Source organism: Triticum dicoccoides, chromosome 3B (genome assembly GCF_002162155.2).
Source record: "Triticum dicoccoides isolate Atlit2015 ecotype Zavitan chromosome 3B, WEW_v2.0, whole genome shotgun sequence".
NCBI classification, from domain to species: Eukaryota; Viridiplantae; Streptophyta; class Magnoliopsida; order Poales; family Poaceae; genus Triticum; species Triticum dicoccoides.
Genome location: NC_041385.1, coordinates 57,453,499 through 57,474,205, shown reverse-complemented (window position 1 = coordinate 57,474,205; position 20,707 = coordinate 57,453,499). Strand labels below are relative to the sequence as shown.

The window sequence follows — 20,707 nt, the reverse complement described above, 5'->3', positions numbered from 1 at the left end:
ATATGACCTAGTATTTTAGAAAATTGATTTGGTACAATTTTGCAACAAATATTTGATAGGTTCTTCACAAAAAAACCATCTTTGCAACAAGAAAAATGATTAAAAGTAGCTAGAAAGATAAAAAAATGCATGCAAATTGGTGATCATTCGAAAATGTAGTATAACTTGAGTGAAAAATTTAGGTGTGCTGTTTTGCAAAATATTTTTGATAGCTGCTTCACAAAATGCCTCTAGTTTTAGTACTTAAAACTATTTTATGTCATAAATTTTCTGAACCAATCAGGGCTTTTCCCACGGATCATCCCAATGTAGCCGATCTGGACCGTCCACACCCAACGGATCCAACGTCTCTCACTCATTCTCAAGTATCAGCCACCCAACCCAAACCCTAGCAACCCAAGCCAGATCTCTCTCCCCCTCTCCCCAATCCAGATAGACGACAATGTCCTCCTCCTCGCCCTATCGCCGCCCCTCCTTCCCCTCCCAGTCGCTCCCCTTTGCCCTCCCGCAGCAGATCGAGCGCGCCGATGCTGGTGTTTGCCGCCTCCTTCCTGAGGCTGTCGCCCCGCATGTCCAAGCAGCAGAAGCGCGACAGGGTGGACGCCATCACCACCTCCCCGTCCCCGGCCTCCTTCCGCGACGCATCCCGTGGCGGCGCCCAGCGCGGCACCTGCCGACCGCCCTCGCGGCTGGCTGCTTGGATGGAGACGACGGCGGCCTCGTCGTCCCCGGAGGCCGCGGTGCTTCAAGGCCGACCTGGCGCCCCCTCCTCGCCCTTCCGCCACCTCTGTGCTGGGGTTCGGTTTGCGTGCAACGGCGGTGGCGTACGAGGCGAACAAGCCGCTGGTGGTCGAGGACGTGCAGGTGGCGTCGCCGCTGGCCGGCGAGTCCGCGTCAAGGTCGTCTCCACTATGCTACACCTGGAGATGTAACCATCTGTTCGAGGCCGCAATAGCAAGGTTTAGTTCGAGCCACTGCTCGAGTGGCGGCGCACATGGCGGCCACGGCCACGGGGCCAGCGCCGAACGGGGCACCCCCGTTTCCTTGTGCAGTGGTGGCTGGTCCTGCCAGCGAGGGGCATGTGTTCGACGAAATGCCAGGCAAGGAAGAGGCAGTTCTGGGCGCTGTCTCTGCTCGATCGAAGGCCCAGCAGAGGAGAAGCGTGGTGAAGCACTTGAGGAATCAATGCAAGGGGCTGCCATTAGCGAGTTGGGAGACAATGCTCAGCTCAGCTCAGCTCAGCCCGACGACATGCTTGACATGAGGCATGAGGTGCGCATGTACAGCTAAACGGCTGGTTCGTGCTGCAGACATGTACGTATTCAGTGGCTGTTTTACATGGACTGGTAGCAACTGGAGTTACTATTGAATTGGTTGGTTGACACAAGCAGCTTGCTATCCAGTACATAGGACTGGATCAATTGCAATGGCTTCGCCATTTGGGAGACGATGCTCAGCTTGATGGAATGCTTGATAGAAGATGAGCATGTTGTCGCCATGGAGTGAAGGAGTGATGGACTCTTCTTGGTGGCTCGAGATCATTGCATTCGGCCAAGATGGTTTGTTCTGCAGACAGACATGTGTGTCCCAGCGTCAGTGATCATCTTCTATCAGTCACGCAAGTTTATCCACACCGACTACTACACCTGGAGCGGCAAGGTCCGTCACCCCCCCCATCCTCCTCGCCTTGCGCTTCCTCGAATCTAGGTTTCAATGGCCGCGGTTGCCTAGGGCCTATAGCCAGCGCTGGCACTGCTGCTAGTCACCACCTCCCCCAACCCCAGCGACTTATCCTTGGATTTTCCCTACCGTCAGTGTTATTCCACTGTGTCAGTGGTTGCGATGAGACTGAGTAATTGGGGATTAATTGACTTCCATGTAGCATTGTACGAGTTGTTCCTCATAGTGTCGGGTTGGGTGTAGAGTGAATTGACATGATGTACAGTAGAAAATGTTTGTGCAAATCTGAAAGCCTACTGCATGCTGTAGAGATTTACTAGAATTTGTGTTCGTGTCATGAAAGGATTTCTTTTGCTATGCAGGATCCTAAGGGCCTCTTTCCTTGCATTCTCGGTGACAAGGCTGCTGGGTAAGCCCACAAATTTGTGTGATTTCAGATATTATCATCCATAGCTAAAGATAACTGTGCACCGATAAGTTTGCTTCCATAGCTGCTGATAAAATTGTTGAGAGTGTCGGCGAAGGAGTGACCGACGTGCAGCCAGGGGGACTGCAAGATGTGCACTAAGTAAGGATCCGATCTGATTGGGCTCTGCTTGTGCTCGTGGTAGATCGTGTGGTCTGCCACATGCTTGGCAAGGTGCTCTCGTTGATTCGTATTTTATAGGTTAGTTTATTTCTAGATTTCTATGCATGCCACTCAACAGACTTTTCTAGACATTTTATTGGATCGTCAGATGGTTGGGGTGGCATGGTGTGTTTGGCTAACAGATTGCATTGGAATTATATTCTTCATCGCCTAATGTTCTTGTTGCTGATAATAGGGCATGTAGATAGCAATTCATTTTCCTAGTGGTTACTTATGCTTATTGTGTCTCACGCTGGAAGAAAATGCGCAATGAGCTTGTTTGACTTTTTTGATGCTTCTAGTATACTTGATCAGGGTAGTGCTGTTTCCTATGATCTTTCCTATCATTTGCTAGTGTGATGCTTCAAGATGAAACATTTTAAAACCCAAACTACTGTAAATAAGCGTTCTGCATCTTGAGGATTAAGTATTCATGATATGCCAATAGTGTAGTTGATCCTTACTGTTGCTAAATGCCATTGCTTGATATGATATAAGTATGAGCACTTAACCATTGTACAGCTGTTTGCATATTTTTTTGTATTTTTTTTATAAATGATGATAGTTTGCGCAAGATGTACCCATGTTAATTTTTTTGACTTGAATCTGTCATGCCCTTGATTTTTTTACTTAGCTTGACCAAGAACAGTAGCATCCTTGATGCTTACTAACCCCCACCTCGCTCTTGCTCTCTTAGACCTGAAGGAGCCCGTATGGAAGGCACCTCCTCTCCGGGTGGTGAGAGCGTTGAGGGGTCGTGGGTGCAGCTAATGGCCATGTCCGTGGCCATGCCTGCCATTACCCTCTCTACAAGGGCACAGACAGGAAGACGCTTAGCAACCAGATCGTCGTCCACTCCAAGTGGAGGGGACAACTCAAGCGATAGTAAGTTTCGAGTATTCTCTAATGTGTTGATGTGGCTTGTTTACCTCATCCTTGTTAGACGTGATTTCCTTATATGATTTCTGCTCGACGGATCTGATAGAGATGATTCATTCAAAGTAGTACAGTATATGATTCCTATTTTATTATAGCTTTTTTGTTTGTCTCGGTCCTCTGTTGCATGGCTGCTATATTCCCTTTCCTAATCGCATTGCACATTCATTTTTGGTACTGGAAATGCGATAGTATACAAGCAATTTCAGTTCCTATAGTAGTCCAGCAGGCATTACTTTGTCGTTGGACACTGGTAATTAAGAGAGGGCGTTGTATGCTCTTCGATTAATTGTCTAGTGATTGCCTGAAGCATCTATCTTCCCAGCTTTTAGAACGGAGAAACTCGTGTCATTTCATATATGCTCTGAATGAAATGTCTAGGACTTGCGGCAGTTTATTTGATACTGTATACTATACTAAAGAAACAACATATGCGCTCCTGAAACGTAGTAAGTTCTTCTCTGCTCCATGTTCCCATTTAAGTTACGTGCTCGATTTAAATTTCTACAATGGTTTGTTTCGCATTCTCACCTGTTTAGTAAACCTTGTGCCATGCTTATTTTATGTAGCTAACAGTAACTTGCCAAAAATAATTAGCAAGTAAGATTTGTTCTGCTTGTCTGCTACAAACTTTTCAAATAACTACTACTTAATTAGTAGCATGTAGTCTGGATATACAAAAGCATGTGTTGTCCAGCCCATGTAGCAATAACTGCTAGTCTGTATTGAGCAAACAGGGCACCGCACTGTAGCTAGCCGCGCACGGTAGCCGCCGCATGAGACGCTGGTGTGCGTTGTGTGAAGTATAGATTTTCCCATCTTTTTTTAAATGTCAGGTGTTGTATTAGTATTATGATGTTATCTTCCTAAATTGCTGCTACTAGGAAATCTATTCTTGAATAGTTTTCTTATAAAGTTTCCTAGTCATTCTTTTTTTTAAATGTCAGGTGTTGTATTAGTATTATGATGTTATCTTCTTAAATTGCTGCTACTAGGAAATCTATTCTTGAATAGTTTTCTTATAAAGTTTCCTAGTCATTCAGAACCAACTGCAATATATTGATGGACATAATACTCTGCTCATGTGTGCATCTTTCTTTAAGTGTCAGTCTGACATGGAAAGTGCTATGGAACAAGAGGTACCAAAAGGTTGAGAACCAAAGAGTGATGCTGCTATTGTTGCTGACATTCTCACTAAAGAATGTCCCTCCACCACATTCCTTCACTAGTTGTGTTGTTTTGGTTGGTGCCATCTTATGTTACTGGTTACTAGTGCACAATATGGAGGCCATATTATGAGTGTTATTTTGTTTGGTGCATCTTATGAACCTGTGGTGTAAAGATAATGCTGGGCCTAAGTTATTGAAATCCTGGTGAATTATATTATTATTTTCATTATATTCTCCTGTGTTGGCTGACTGCCAAATTGTGCAATGTATTTTTCTTTTTGAGATACTGTTGGTTGTTGTTGGTCACCCTTCAATAAGGGCTGGAGTGAAAATACTAAATTGTGTTAGTGGGCTGGACCGTTTCAAGGCCCTTTGACAGAAAAAAACAAAATGTTTTTGTTGGGTAGATAAAAGGGCTGGCCCAATTAATGATGGATTAAATAAATGGGTTGCACAACTCAGCCCAAGAACTGATCTGTTGGGCTTGGCCCATGCTTATTGCCCAAAAGTAAATTTAAAAGTGGGCTGAATTATTGGGCCCAACCCATTAAAACAACTGATTTGGACCGATCCTACATGGCATCCATGTCATCGCATGTGCTATGTTGGCTCGGCCACATCAGATCCTATGTGGTCTAGGCTCATTAGTAATGACCATAATTTTGGTCAAAGATTTAACGACCTAAATTTTGGTCAAGGGTGGCCATGACGAAAATTCTGGAAAAGGTCACATTTGTTCGTTCTTGACGGCAATCTATTAACCTTCCAAATTTGGTCAAAAAAAGGTCAATAAACGAAAGCAATGACAAATTAACGACAAAAATGGGGAGTCATAATTGGCCATATTTCTTGTAGTGGCAAGAAACCTAAGTTGTCGTTTCTTAAAGTTTGGGGCTGCGATGCTCATGTGAAAAAGTTTCAACCTGATAAGATCGAACCCAAATCGGAGAAATGTATCTTCATAGGATACCCAAAGGAGACTGTTGGGTACACCTTCTATCACAGATCCGAAGGCACGATATTTGTTGCTAAGAATGAATCCTTTCTAGAGAAGGAGTTTCTCTCGAAAGAAGTGAGTGGGTGGAAAATAGAACTTGATAAGGTAATTGTACCTTCTCCCGAATTGGAAAGTAGTTCATCACAGAAATCAGTTCCAGTGATGCCTACACCAACTAAGTGAGGAAGCTAATGATAATGATCATGAGATTGATTTATCTTGCAATAGGAGAGGTGCTTTGTGATGTGTTCAATCTTGTGGTGCTCTATATCCCAGTGACAGAAAGGGACAAGACACGTATTTGTATTATCGCCATTAAGGTTAAAACGACAAGGTTTATTTATATTGATTGGGTTTACTTCGTTTACATCTTGTCATCTTGTTTAAGGCGTTACTTTGTTTTATACTTAATACCATAGATGCAATCTGGATATTGGTCGATCGGTGGAGTAATAGTAATAGATGCAGGCAGGAGTTGGTCTACTTGTCTTAGATGTGATGCCTATATACATGATCTTTGCCTTGAATATCGTCATAACTCTGCGTTTTTCTATCAATTGCCCAACAATAATCTGTTCATTCACCATATGCTATGTGCTCAAGAGAGGTGTCTCTAGTGAAATATGTGGCCCCGGGTCTACTTTTATCATATATAAAAACACAAAAATATCTTGTTGCAATTTTATTTCTTTTATTTTGTTTTATAATTTACTTTATTATCTACCACTACAAGATTTATTACTTGTAAGTAACCGTTGAGGGGATTGACAACCCCCTTGTTTGCGTTGGATGTAAGTATTTGCTTTTGTGTGCGCAGGTGCTGCTAACGAGGTTCTGTGTGGTTCTCCTACTGGATTGATCACATTGGTTCTTAACTAAGGGAAATACTTATCTCTATTGTACTGTTTCATCCTCTCCTCTTCGGGGAAATCCCAATGCAGCTCACAAGTAGCAATGATGCCCCCATGGGGGCGACGACGCAGGAACCTCGCCATCATTCGATATGGAAAGCCCAAATCTGGTGTTCCCCTCGAGGCACACAGGGAACACGAATCACCCCATAAAGCCCGCAATGAGGTAACGACGCCCGTGGGTGCCAACATTGATAGTTTTGGCCAAGGCCGAACCAAGTTTTCGCTGGCAAATTCACGCCCATCCCTGGCTGGACACTACAAGAAATATGTCATCTTGTGACCTTGACTATTGGTCAATGAATGGTCATTGTTTTTCATTTGTGACCTTTTTGTGACCAAAAACAGAAGGTCAAAAGCTGGCAGTCGTAAACTGAAATTAACGACCTTCTTCCGGATAAGGTCGTAGACGTTTACGACCAAAACAGAAGGTCGTTGAACCCATGACCTTTTGTTTTGGTCAATGATTGTCTGCCCAGGCCACGTCGGATCCAACGTGGCAAGCTGACGTGGCAAAATTGTGACCAATTGAATTGGTCGTTGCTAAGATTCAGCCCGGTCCAATTAGGTGTTCTACATGGGCCTAGCCCAACAATTCAGCCTTTTTAGAATATTTTTTCCCTATTAATTTGGTCGACTACATGGGCCAAGCCCACATTTTAGCCTTTTTATTTCTGGCCCATGGCCTCTTATAATGCATTTCTTATTAGTTTTCGTCCTGTTTGGGCCATGGCCTTTTCACCCCATACCACGTTTGTACCACATTTATTTCTGGGTCATGGCCTATTCAGGCCCGGTACTATCATGGCAATTGAGTAATTTTCACAATCTGGCATTAAAGCAACATGTACACAGGGAATACAACATTTCATTACACAGGAATTGTTTAACACGTAGGAGCACATCTGGTACTGTCCTAACAATGCATACATAATTTGCCTTATCTCACTACTACATAACATTGTTGAACACGTAGGAGCACATCTGGTACTGTCCTAACAATGTCTTCATTGCTCGTTCTCCAGGTGCGACAACTTACCTTCCTATAAGAACAGAACATTACATGAATAGATCAATCGAGGAGGGAACAGTAAAACAGGCTGAAAGCATCACATGTAAAAATAATAACGACATACATTAATGTATAAAATAATAAAAAATATCTATAACCAGGGCTATTTCTAGCCAACCTGTGTGCATGAATCATAATAGATCAAGCAAAAGACGTATAACCATCAGCAAACAGCAAATATTAGTGAAAGGGAACAATTTCTAGTACTCGTCATTTTTGCAAAGTGAGCAAGAACGATGATATTTTCCTACACATACTTTCTGATTTTTCCTTAGTCCTATAGTGATCTGCTCACTCCAATTCTGTCTACTCAACCCATTTACACTACAGGAATCAGGTAGTTTGCCGTCAGGCAAGTACAGACGGCAAAGGCTATAATACAGACGACAAAGATTTTGCCGTCAACTGGCAAACATAGACGACAAAGCCTAGTCGGCAAAGAGTACTTTGCCGTCTACTTTTCATCGACCAAACGGCAAAGATTTTGCCATCCGCTAAACTAAAGTTTTGCCTTCAACCGTATAAATAACATACGGCAAAGAAAAGTGTATTCGCCGTCAGCCAGGATCTGCCTTTGTCGTCTTCTTCCTAAATCACAGACGGCAAAGAATTTTTTATATTTAAAAAAATGAAAGAACAGACCACGAACACCACAGTATCCAACACTTGTTGTTCCAAGAATCAACGACCACCGAATGAATTTCACAATATAAAACTGCTCTATTTCACAAGATGAACAGATTAGAAACCAATAAATTACACACAGTACACATAGACGAATTACACAGATTACAAGAGAACTGAGGCAAACATGGACGCCCGAGTAGCCCCAGCATGCCTCCGCACCCTGTTCCCCGTCGCCCCAGCCATCTGCCACCGCGCTGGAGCTTGCCAACCTCATCCGGGTGATGGTGCAGCGTCAAGGGCCGGGGCCGGTGGAGGTGGGGCGACTGGTCGGGGCTAGCGGCCTGCGGTGGCGAAGGGGGACGAGGTCGGGCCCGGTGGCACCGGTGGTGAAGACGAAAGGGGCCGCGGCGGGCGGGGGCGACAGGGAACGACGCCGGCGGCCGGCTGGGGTGACGGGGAATGGCGCAGGCGGCCGGCTGGGGCGACTGGGAACAGTGCAGGCGGCCGGCTGGGGTGACGGGGAACGGCGCAGGCGGCCGGCTGGGGCGACGGGGAACGGGGCGCGGAGGTTGACCGTGGTGACGGCGCCAGGCCAGCGGTTGGCGAGGGCCAAGGGTAACGGGGCTGCTGGACCTGGAGGCCAAGAGGGAAGGCCCGAGGACGGCGGGCGGTTGATGTGCTGGCCGGCGAGGCCGGAGCCGGCAGGAGAGGTGTGTTGGGGAACGTAACAGAAATTCAAAATTTTCCTACGTGTCACCAAGATCTATCTATGGAGAGAACAGCAACGAGTAGAAAGAGAGTGCATCTAGATACCCTTGTAGATCGCTAAGCGGAAGCGTTCAAGTGAACGGGGTTGATGGAGTCGTACTCGTCGTGATTCAAATCACCAATGATCCTAGTGCCGAACGGACGGCACCTCCGCGTTCAACACACGTACAGCCCGGTGACGTCTCCCACGCCTTGATCCAGCAAGGAGAGAGGGAGAGGTTGAGGAAGACTCCATCCAACAGCAGCACAACGGCGTGGTGGTGGTGGAGGAGCGTGGCAATCCAGCAGGGCTTCGCCAAGCACCATGGGAGAGGAGGAGTAGGAAGAGAGGTAGGGCTGTGCCAGAACTTCGTGTATAGCTCCCATGCACCTCCCCACTATATATAGGGGTGGAGGGGCTGGTTTCTTGCCCTCCAAGTCCATTGGGGCGTTGGCCAAGGTGGGAGGAAAGAAATCTCATTATTTCCTTCCCCACCGATTGTTATCCCCCCTTTTTAGGGATCTTGATCTTATCCCTTCGGGATATGATCTTATTCCTTCTAAGGGGGGATCTTGGTGCGCCTTGACCAGGGGTGTGGGGCCTTGCCCCCACTACCCACGTCCATGTGGGTCCCCCCATGCAGGTGGGCCCCACTCCGGAACCTTCTAGAACCTTCCCGGTACAATACCGAAAAATCCCGAACATTTTCCGGTGGCCAAAATAGGACTTCCCATATATAAATCTTTACCTCCGGACCATTCCGGAACTCCTCGTGACGTTCGGGATCTCATCCAGGACTCCAAACAACATTCGGTAACCACATACAAACTTCCTTTATAACCCTAGCGTCATCGAACCTTAAGTGTGTAGACCCTACGGGTTCGGGAGACATGTAGACATGACCGAGACGTTCTCCGGTCAATAACCAACAGCGGGATCTGGATACCCATGATGGCTCCCACATGTTCCACGATGATCTCATCGGATGAACCACGATGTCAAGGACTTAATCAATCCCGTATTCAATTCCCTTTGTCTATCGGTATGTTACTTGCCCGAGATTCGATCGTCGGTATCCAATACCTTGTTCAATCTCGTTACTGGCAAGTCACTTTACTCGTTCCGTAACACATCATCCCGTGATCAACTCCTTGGTCACATTGCGCATATGATGATGTCCTACCGAGTGGGCCCAGAGATACCTCTCCGTTTACACGGAGTGACAAATCCCAGTCTCGATCCGCATAAAACAATAGATACTTTCGGAGATACCTGTAGTGCACCTTTATAGTCACCCAGTTACGTTGTGACGTTTGATACACCCAAAGTACTCCTACGGTATCCAGGAGTTACACGCTCTCATGGTCGAAGGAAGAGATACTTGACATTGGCAAAGCTCTAGCAAATGAACTACACGATCTTTTGTGCTAGTCTTAGGATTGGGTCTTGTCCATCACATCATTCTCCTAATGATGTGATCCCGTTATCAACGACATCCAATGTCCATAGCCAGGAAACCATGACTATCTGTTGATCACAACAAGCTAGTCAACTAGAGGCTCACTAGGGACATATTGTGGTCTATGTATTCACACGTGTATTACGATTTCCGGATAATACAGTTATAGCATGAATAAAAGACAATTATCATGAACAAGGAAATATAATAATAATACTTTTATTATTGCCTCTAGGGCATATTTCCAACAGTCTCCCACTTGCACTAGAGTCAATAATCTAGTTCACATCGCCATGTGATTAACACTCAGAGGTCAAATCGCCATGTGACTAATACCCAAGAGTTTACTAGAGTCAGTAGTCTAGTTCACATCACTATGTGATTAACACTCAATGAGTTTTATGTTTGATCATGTTTCTTGTGAGAGAGGTTTTAGTCAACGGGTCTGAACCTTTCAGATCCGTGTGTGCTTTGCAAATCTCTATGTCATCTCCTAGATGCAGCTACCACGCTCTATTTGGAGCTATTCCAAACAACTGTTCTACTTGGAGCTATTCTAAATTATTGCTCCATTATATGTATCCGGTCTCTCTACTCAGAGCTATCCGGATAGGTGTCAAGCTTGCATCGTCGTAACCTTTACGACGAACTCTTTTACCACCTCCATAATCGAGAAAATTCCTTAGTCCACTAGTTACTAAGGATAACTTTGACCGCTGTCCTGTGAGCCATTCTTGGATCACTCTTGTACCCCTTGATTGACTCATGGCAAGGCACACTTCAGGTGCGGTACACAGCATAGCATACTGAAGAGCCTATGTCTTAAGCATAGGGGACGACCTTCGTCCTTTCTCTCTATTCTGCCGTGGTCGAGCTTTAAGTCTTAACTTCGTACCTTACAACTCAGGCAAGAACTCCTTCTTTGACTGGTCCATCTTGAACACCTTCAAGATCATGTCAAGGTATGTGCTCATTTGAAAGTATTATTAAGCATTTTGATCTATCCTTATAGATCTTGATGCTCAATGTTCAAGTAGCTTAATCCAGGCTTTCCATTGAAAAACACTTTCAAAATAACCCTATATGCTTTCCAGAAATTCTACGTCATTTCTGATCAACAATATGTCAACAACATATACTCATCAGAAATTCTATAGTGCTCCCACTCACTTCTTTGGAAATACAAGTTTCTCATAAACTTTGTACAAACCCAAAATTTTTGATCATCATCAAAGCATACATTCCAACTCCGAGATGCTCACTCCAGTCCTTAGAAGGATTGCTGGAGCTTTGCATACTTATTAGCATCTTTCGGGATTGACAAAGCCTTCCGGTTGTATCACATACAACCTTTCCTCATTAAAATCGTCGAGGAAACAATGTTTTGACATCCTATCTGCAAGATTTCATAAATAATGCAGTAATCGCTAATATAATTCCAACAGACTCTTAGCATCGCTACGAGTGAGAAAATCTCATCGTAGTCAAGTCCTTGAACTTGTCAGAAAACATCTTAACAACAAGTCGAGCTTTCTTAATGGTGACATTTACCATCATTGTCCGTCTTCCTTTTGAAATCCATCTGTACTCATTAGCCTTACGACCATCGAGCTGTTCTGCCAAAGTCTACACTTTGTTTTCATACACGGATCCTCTCTCGGATTTTATGGCCTCAAGCCATTTATCGGAATCCGGGCCCACCATCGCTTCTCCATAGCTCGTAGGTTCATTGTTGTCTAGCAACATGACCTTCAAGACAGGATTACGTACCACTCTGAAGTAGTACGCATCCTTGTCATCCTACGAGGTTTGGGAGTGACTTGATCCGAAGTTTCATGATCAATATCATAAGCTTCCACTTCAATTGGTGTAGGTGCCACAGGAACAACTCCCTGTGCCCTGTCACACACTAGTTGAAGAGACGGTTCAATAACCTCATCAAGTCTCCACCATCCTCCCACTCAATTCTTTCGAGAGAAACTTTTCCTCGAGAAAGGACCCGATTCTAGAAACAATCCATATTGCTTTCGGATCTGAATTAGGAGGTATACCCAATTGTTTTGGGTTTCCTATGAAGATGCATTTTATCCGCTTTGGGTTCGAGCTTATCAACCTGAAACTTTTTCATATAAGCGTCGCAGCCCCAAACTTTTAAGAAACGACAACTTAGGTTTCTCTAAACCATAATTCATACGGTGTCATCTCATCGGAATTACGTGGTGCCCTATTTAAAGTGAATGTGGTTGTCTCTAATGCCTAACCCATGAACGATAGTGGTAATTCGATAAGAGACATCATGGTACGCACCATATCCAATAGGGTGCAACTATGATGTTCGGACACACCATCACATTATGGTGTTCCAGGCGGTATTAATTGCAAAACAATTTCCACAATGTCTTAATTGTGTGCCAAAACTCGTAACTCAGATATTCATCTCTATGATCATATCATAGACATTTTATCCTCTTGTCACAATGATCTGCTACTTCACTCGGAAATTACTTGAACCATTCAATAATTCAGACTTGTGTTTCATCAAGTAAATATACTCAACATTTACTCGAATCATCTGTGAAGTAAGAACATAATGATATTCACTGCATGCCTCAGCACTCATTCGACTGCACACATCAAAATGTGTTACTTCCAACAAGTTGCTATCTTGTTCCATCTTACTGAAAATGAGGCTTTTCAGTCATCTTGCCCATGTGGTATGATTTGCATATCTCAAGTGATTCAAAATCAAGTGAGTCCGAACGATCCATTTGCATGGAGTTTCTTCATGCATATACACCAATAGACATGGTTCGCATGTCTCAAACTTTTCAAAAACGAGTGAGTCCAAAGATCCATCAACATGGAGCTTCTTCATGCGTTTTATACCATTATGACTTACATGGCAGTGCCACAAGTAAGTGGTACTATCATTACTATCTTATATCTTTTGGCATGAAAATGTGTATCACTACGACCGAGATTCAATAAACCATTCCTTTAGGTGCAAGACCATTGAAGGTATTATTCAAAAATAGAGTAACCATTATTGTCCTTAAATGAATAACCGTATTGCGATAGGCATAATCCAATCATGTCTATGCTCAACGCAAACACCAATCTCGGTGGTAGAGGGAGCGTGCGATGCTTGATCATATCAACCTTGGAAACACTTCCAACATATATCGTCAGCTCACCTTTAGCTAGTCTCCGTTTATTCCGTAGCTTTTATTTCGAGTTACTAACACTTAGCAACCGAACCGGTATCCAATACCCTGGTGCTACTAGGAGTACTAGTAAAGTACACATTAACATAATGTATATCCAATATACTTCTATCGACCTTGCCAGCCTTCTCATCTACCAAGTATCTAGGGTAATGCTGCTCCAGTGGTTGTTCCCCTTATTACAGAAGCACTTAGTCTCGGGTTTGGGTTCAACCTTGGGTTTCTTCACTAGAGCAGCAGCTGAATTGCCGTTTCATGAAGTATCCCTTTGTTCCCTTGCCCTTCTTGAAACTAGTGGTTTCACCAACCATCAACAATTGATGCTCCTTCTTGATTTCTACTTTCGCGGTGTTAAACATCATGAATATTTCAAGGATCATCATATCTATCCCTGATATGTTATAGTTAATCACGAAGCTCTAGCAGCTTGGTGGCAATGACTTTGGGGAAACATCACTATCTCATCTGGAGGATCAACTCCCACTCGATTCAAGTGATTGTTGTGCTCAGACAATCTGAGCACAAGCTCAACGATTGAGCTTTTCTCCCTTAGTTTGCAGGCTAAGAAAATCGTCGGAGGTCTTATACCTCTTGACGTGGGCACGAGCCTGAAATCCCAATTTCAGCCCTCGAAACATCTCATATGTTCCGCGACGTTTCGAAAACGTCTTTGGTGCCTCTACTTAAACCATTTAATTGAACTATCACGTAGTTATCAAAACGTGTATGTCCGATGTTCGCAACATCGACAAACGACGTTGGGGTTCAGCACACTGAGCGGTGCATTAAGGACATAAGCTTTCTACTGATCGCATAATCGCTACTATCAACTTTCAACTATACTTTCTCTAGGAACATATCTAAACAGTGGAACTAAAGCGCGAGCTTACGACATAATTTGCAAAAGGTCTTTTGACTATGTTCAGGATAATTAAGTTCATCTTATGAACTCCCACTTAGATAGACATCCCTCTGGTCATCTAAGTGATCACATGATCCGAGTCAACTAGGCCGTGTCCGATCATCACGTGAGACAGACTAGTCATCATCGGTGAACATCTTCATGTTGATCGTATCTACCATACGACTCATGCTCGACCTTTCGGTCTTCGTGTTCCAAGGCCATGTCTGCACATGCTAGGCTCGTCAAGTTAACCCTAAGTGTTTTCGCTGTGTAAAACTGTCTTACACCCGTTGTATGTGAATGTAAGAATCCATCACACCGATCATCACGTGGTGCTTAGAAGCGACGAACTGTAGCAACGGTGCACAGTTAGGGGAGAACACTTCTTGAAATTTTGTAAGGGATCATCTTATTTACTACCGTCGTCCTAAGCAAACAAGATGCATAAACATGATAAACATCACATGCAATCAAATAGTGACATGATATGGCCAATATCATTTTGCTCCTTTTGATCTTCATCTTCGGGGCTCCATGATCATCATCGTCACCGGCACGATACCATGATCTCCATTATCATGATCTCCATCATCGTGTCTTCATGAAGTTGTCACACCAACGACTACTTCTACTTCTATGACTAACGCGTTTAGCAATAAAGTAAAGTAGTTTACATGGCGTTCTTCAATGACACGCAGATCATACAATAAATAAAGACAACTCCTATGGCTCCTGTCGGTTGTCATACTCATCGACATGCAAGTCGTGAATCCTATTACAAGAACATGATCAATCTCATACATCACATATCATTCATCACATTCTTCTTGGCCATATCACATCACATAGCATACCCTGCAAAAACAAGTTAGACGTCCTCTAATTGTTGTTGCATGTTTTACGTGGCTGCTATGGGTTTCTAGCAAGAACGTTTCTTACCTACGCAAGACCACAACGTGATATGCCAATTGCTATTTACCCTTCATAAGGACCCTTTTCATCGAATCTGTTCCGACTAAAGTGGGAGAGACTGGCACCCGCTAGCCACCTTATGCACCAAGTGCATGTCAATCGGTGGAACCTGTCTCACGTAAGAGTACGTGTAAGGTCGGTCCGGGCCGCTTCATCCCACAATACCGTCGAAACAAGATTGGACTAGTAACGGTAAGCATATTGAACAACATCAACGCCCACAACTACTTTGTGTTCTACTCGTGCAAAGAATCTACGCAATAAACCTGGCTCTGATACCACTGTTGGGGAACGTAACAGAAATTCAAAATTTTCCTACGTGTCACCAAGATCTATCTATGGAGAGAACAGCAACGAGTAGAAAGAGAGTGCATCTACATACCCTTGTAGATCGCTAAGCGGAAGCGTTCAAGTGAACGGGGTTGATGGAGTCGTACTCGTCGTGATTCAAATCACCGATGATCCTAGTGCCGAACGGACGGCACCTCCGCGTTCAACACACGTACAGCCCGGTGACGTCTCCCACGCCTTGATCCAGCAAGGAGAGAGGGAGAGGTTGAGGAAGACTCCATCCAACAGCAGCACAACGGCGTGGTGGTGGTGGAGGAGCGTGGCAATCCAGCAGGGCTTCGCCAAGCACCATGGGAGAGGAGGAGTAGGAAGAGAGGTAGGGCTGTGCCAGAACTTCGTGTATAGCTCCCATGCACCTCCCCACTATATATAGGGGTGGAGGGGCTGGTTTCTTGCCCTCCAAGTCCATTGGGGCGTTGGCCAAGGTGCGAGGAAAGAAATCTCATTATTTCCTTCCCCACCGATTGTTATCCCCCCTTTTTAGGGATCTTGATCTTATCCCTTCGGGATATGATCTTATTCCTTCTAAGGGGGGATCTTGGTGCGCCTTGACCAGGGGTGTGGGGCCTTGCCCCCACTACCCACGTCCATGTGGGTCCCCCCATACAGGTGGGCCCCACTCCGGAACCTTCTAGAACCTTCCCGGTACAATACCGAAAAATCCCGAACATTTTCCGGTGGCCAAAATAGGACTTCCCATATATAAATCTTTACCTCCGGACCATTCCGGAACTCCTCGTGACGTCCGGGATCTCATCCAGGACTCCGAACAACATTCGGTAACCACATACAAACTTCCTTTATAACCCTAGCGTCATCGAACCTTAAGTGTGTAGACCCTACGGGTTCGGGAGACATGTAGACATGACCGAGACGTTCTCCGGTCAATAACCAACAGCGGGATCTGGATACCCATGATGGCTCCCACATGTTCCACGATGATCTCATCGGATGAACAATGATGTCAAGGACTTAATCAATCCCGTATTCAATTCCATTTGTCTATCGGTATGTTACTTGCCCGAGATTCGATCGTCGGTATCCAATACCTTGTTCAATCTCGTTACCGGCAAGTCACTTTACTCGTTCCGTAACACATCATCCCGTGATCAACTCCTTGGTCACATTGCGCATATGATGATGTCCTACCGAGTGGGCCCAGAGATACCTCTCCGTTTACACGGAGTGACAAATCCCAGTCTCGATCCGCATAAAACAATAGATACTTCCGGAGATACCTGTAGTGCACCTTTATAGTCACCCAGTTACGTTGTGACGTTTGATACACCCAAAGCACTCCTACGGTATCCAGGAGTTACACGCTCTCATGGTCGAAGGAAGAGATACTTGACATTGGCAAAGCTCTAGCAAATGAACTACACGATCTTTTGTGCTAGTATTAGGATTGGGTCTTGTCCATCACATCATTCTCCTAATGATGTGATCCCGTTATCAACGACATCCAATGTCCATAGCCAGGAAACCATGACTATCTGTTGATCACAATGAGCTAGTCAACTAGAGGCTCACTAGGGACATATTGTGGTCTATGTATTCACACGTGTATTACGATTTCCGGATAATACAGTTATAGCATGAATAAAAGACAATTATCATGAACAAGGAAATATAATAATAATACTTTTATTATTGCCTCTAGGGCATATTTCCAACAAGGTGGTGGTCGGCGAGGGCATGGCCGGCAGGCGAGGTGGTGGCTGTGTTCTCTAGATCGAGAGCAGAGAGGAACGAGGCAGAGAGAGATCGTGATGGGGGTGGGTGGGTTGTCAGGAGGATAAGGATCGTGATGGGGGTGGAGAGAGAGAGAGTGGTGGGGGCGTGGGCATCGGGGCGTGGGGCGAGTGGGTTTTGCATTGTAGGGATGTGTGGACCAGATTTTGCCATATCACTGATCCGCGTGATTGATACGTGGGCTGTGTTTCTTCTTTGTCGTCTGCGGGCTTTTTACAGATGGCAAAGTAGCACTTTGCCGTCTGTAAAAAAACACGGATGGTAAATATTTTTGCCGTCTTTGATTTTTTTTACAGACGACGAAGTGAGCACTTTGCCGTCTCTAAATAAAAAATGTAGACGACAAAGAGTCTTTGCCGTCTGTGTTTTTTTACAGACGGCAAAGTATGTCTTTGCCGTTAGCCATTCTTTGCCGTCAGTAACTGATGGCAAAAGTGGTCTTTGCCGTCTGTTCCAATGAAAAGCTGACGGCAAAGAGCTCCCGTGACGGCAAATTAGCTGATTCCCGTAGTGTTACATGCAACATGGATAATCAACTAGCCTCATCATTTGAAGCATCTAGTCAAATAAGGAATTAGAATGCAACATGGATAACTATGCCCTATGAAATAGTTCACGTATCAAGAACCATCAAAGTAAATATGGAACTGGTATAGACCACCAACTCGATCACCTTCATAGCAATGAAATCATGGATAATTCTTATATTTAATTGAAGTTCTCTAAGCTTCTTCCCCCATTGAAAGCAGTCTACAAAATAATTGAGAACAAGGCCAACGCCAAAATTCAAACCATATAATTCCTTGCTAATCTCATATACGGTTAAAGATGTATTTTGCTGTAAGATTTTAGCGCTACTACACAAGACATAAAAAGGTACCAAAAATCCTTAGTGATCTAAAGCAGCAAACAAAATTTAAATACAGACAATGCATGTCATAGTAATAGCAGCACAAACAGAGAAATGCAAAAGGAACCTCATACTAGTATGGTGATATTCGTCGCAATTTTAAGCTCTGTTTCATGCAGATAATTTATTTGGTTTTAGTAAACAACAGCATGCGGTATATATGAAGGGTTATTGGTTGCATAACACCTGAACTAATCCTCCATCTAGAGGGGATTGCAATAGGTTCCTATAGTACACTAGATAGGCCAACATTTTAGACTACTAGTACCTAGAAATCATATGCAACTCTGTTTTTTCTCTAGCCCAGCCAGAAGATCATAAGAGAAATAGTAAGTATCTGGTGCATTTGATATAATAAAGCAGCTCCCGAACAAACAGAAGTTTTGCATCTTCACATCCCAATTGAGGAGATCTGTGGGATAACCTACCCCTGAGGAGCTCGCCACGGGATCTTCTCCATGGCCAGCCCCCTTCTTTCACAACACCAGATTGGCCTCTTCATGAACCTACAAAAAAAATGCACACACACATTAGATTGTGGGAGACGAGAGGAGGAAGAGGAGGAGGAGGCATGTGTATGCAAGTGTATGAGCATCAAGCATGAGATACTTTTCAAATTACTATGAACATTCTTAGTTTCTTTGATTGAAGTAGGTGACTGGGGCTAGGTGTGCTCACTACTAGGCAGTAAAAACTGGGTATATACAAGCATTGCGTGCTTAGTTATCGGCGACGAATATCTAGACACCAAAATATCGGTGCCTCTGCCGCAAGTGACCATCATCGTGAACTAGACATACGAATACTAAATATCAACCAATGCACATACTTTTATTACCAAGAAGAGAGATAGCTCAAGATAGAACATATATAATTTGCAAGAAGGAAATCACCCATAATTAACAGGGAGAGATATAACCAAAACAAGTTCATTTGTTTTCCAAGTATAAAACATCAAGTGCACAAACTCACATCAGTTAACATCATTACAGATTTTCAGATAACATGTTTACTGCAGAAATCAAGCATAGGCAGTAATGCTGCTAGTGTTTCTTTCTGTGATTGTGTTGGACATGCAACTCAATTTCTGGTAATTGATGAAATGCAGACGCTGAGAAGGCTAGCCCAGAACAGGGAGGCAGCAAGGAAGAGCCGGCGTGATGTGTACCTGAATCCAGGGGAAATGCCGGAAGCAAGGGAAGGAGGGCGTGACGGCGATATTCACGCTTGCCTCCATGAACATCTAGCCTCCATGAAGAGTTCACGCTTGCATTCCAACATTGGTTCGTATGTATAAGTTGCAAGTAATTGTACCGAATAATTGTGTACAAACCGAGAAGAGCTTCTAAATTACTGTAGGATAAATGGTTGTAGAGCAGAATCATACTTGGTAAACAATGCATGAACATCCAAGTCGTTCTCCTTCAGTTTTGGACCAGTGTGTACCAGCCAACGACATGCTCCTTGGCTGCATCCAAAACATCTCATCAGTATTCAACAGAAACAACTACACATGGCAAGTCCAAGCATATCTAATAAAAATTCTAAAACAACATACCGTTGATCCTCTTAAACATGGAGAACATAGACTCATGGTAATTATGATCGAGGAACCAGATCCTTGGGTCCTTGTCATCCTCCTCAAACGGCACTGCAAGATCACACTCTGACGCAATTCACAAATTCAGGAAGCCACCACCGTAATAAATAGCTCTACAGATCTAATCACGCAAGGGTTTAACGCCAGTGGATCTAGCAGCAGCTACAGCCAGGGCGGGTTCCGCGAACCCTAGGCCCCGCTAGAGGCACGGATCCCCCGGAAACAGGCCGGGGACCCGGACGACGCAAACCCTAGCAGGAAAGAGGCGGCGGTTCTAGGACCTCAAGTGCATCAGTTGCTACGGTGTTAAACAGTGTCTGGGACGGATCAGAAAAGGAAATTAGGGGGCGTGCAGGGGAAGCTCACCGAGATGACGAGGATGGCACGGAGGCCACTGCCCTACTTGGTCCAGGCGAGCAGGTCGCGGGCCGAGTTCCTGGAGGCGTCCCGCAGCCATGGCGCGGCCTCGCAGGTCCCTGCGCGGAGGCGCTGCAGCAGCGGATCCCCGCCGTCGCCGGGTGGCCAGACGCCGCGACGGGACTAACCATGGCTTCGTCGGGGCCGGATCTGGAGCGCAGGGCGGGAGGGGAGGAGGGGAGCAGTTGCGCGAGGGGCACGAGCCGCCGGAGACCCGATGACCCCGTTGACATTGTCGCCGTCCTGATTGCCGGAGGCCTGTGGCCAGTGTGAAGCACGCATGCACGCGCCAGCAAGAAAGTTGGCCGTGATGCCATGGCCGTGCCTGGACTGGTGGATCTGGGGGGTGA

General features: G+C 44.9%; 1 protein-coding gene and 1 long non-coding RNA gene across 4 annotated transcripts in view; both read left to right on the top strand.

Moving 5' to 3' along the window:
* The first annotated feature begins 443 nt into the window (after positions 1 to 443).
* On the top strand, positions 444 to 4,629 carry LOC119274682. 3 transcript variants are annotated; one of them, XR_005135274.1, is made up of 6 exons: positions 444 to 1,314; positions 1,404 to 1,659; positions 2,043 to 2,089; positions 2,172 to 2,347; positions 3,006 to 3,193; positions 4,348 to 4,629. It is a non-coding gene; the product is annotated as an uncharacterized LOC119274682 (long non-coding RNA). The 3 variants fall into 3 exon arrangements; XR_005135273.1 differs by having other exon boundaries at positions 444 to 1,659; positions 4,354 to 4,629; XR_005135272.1 differs by having other exon boundaries at positions 444 to 1,659.
* A 15,681-nt stretch (positions 4,630 to 20,310) lies between these two features.
* LOC119279267 (glyceraldehyde-3-phosphate dehydrogenase 1, cytosolic-like) overlaps positions 20,311 to 20,707 on the top strand; it is a 22,735-nt gene continuing 22,338 nt past the window's right edge. Inside the window, exon 1 of the mRNA XM_037560568.1 lies at positions 20,311 to 20,458. Coding sequence (XP_037416465.1) covers positions 20,311 to 20,458 — 148 coding nt within the window. The remainder of the gene's footprint in view (positions 20,459 to 20,707) is intronic.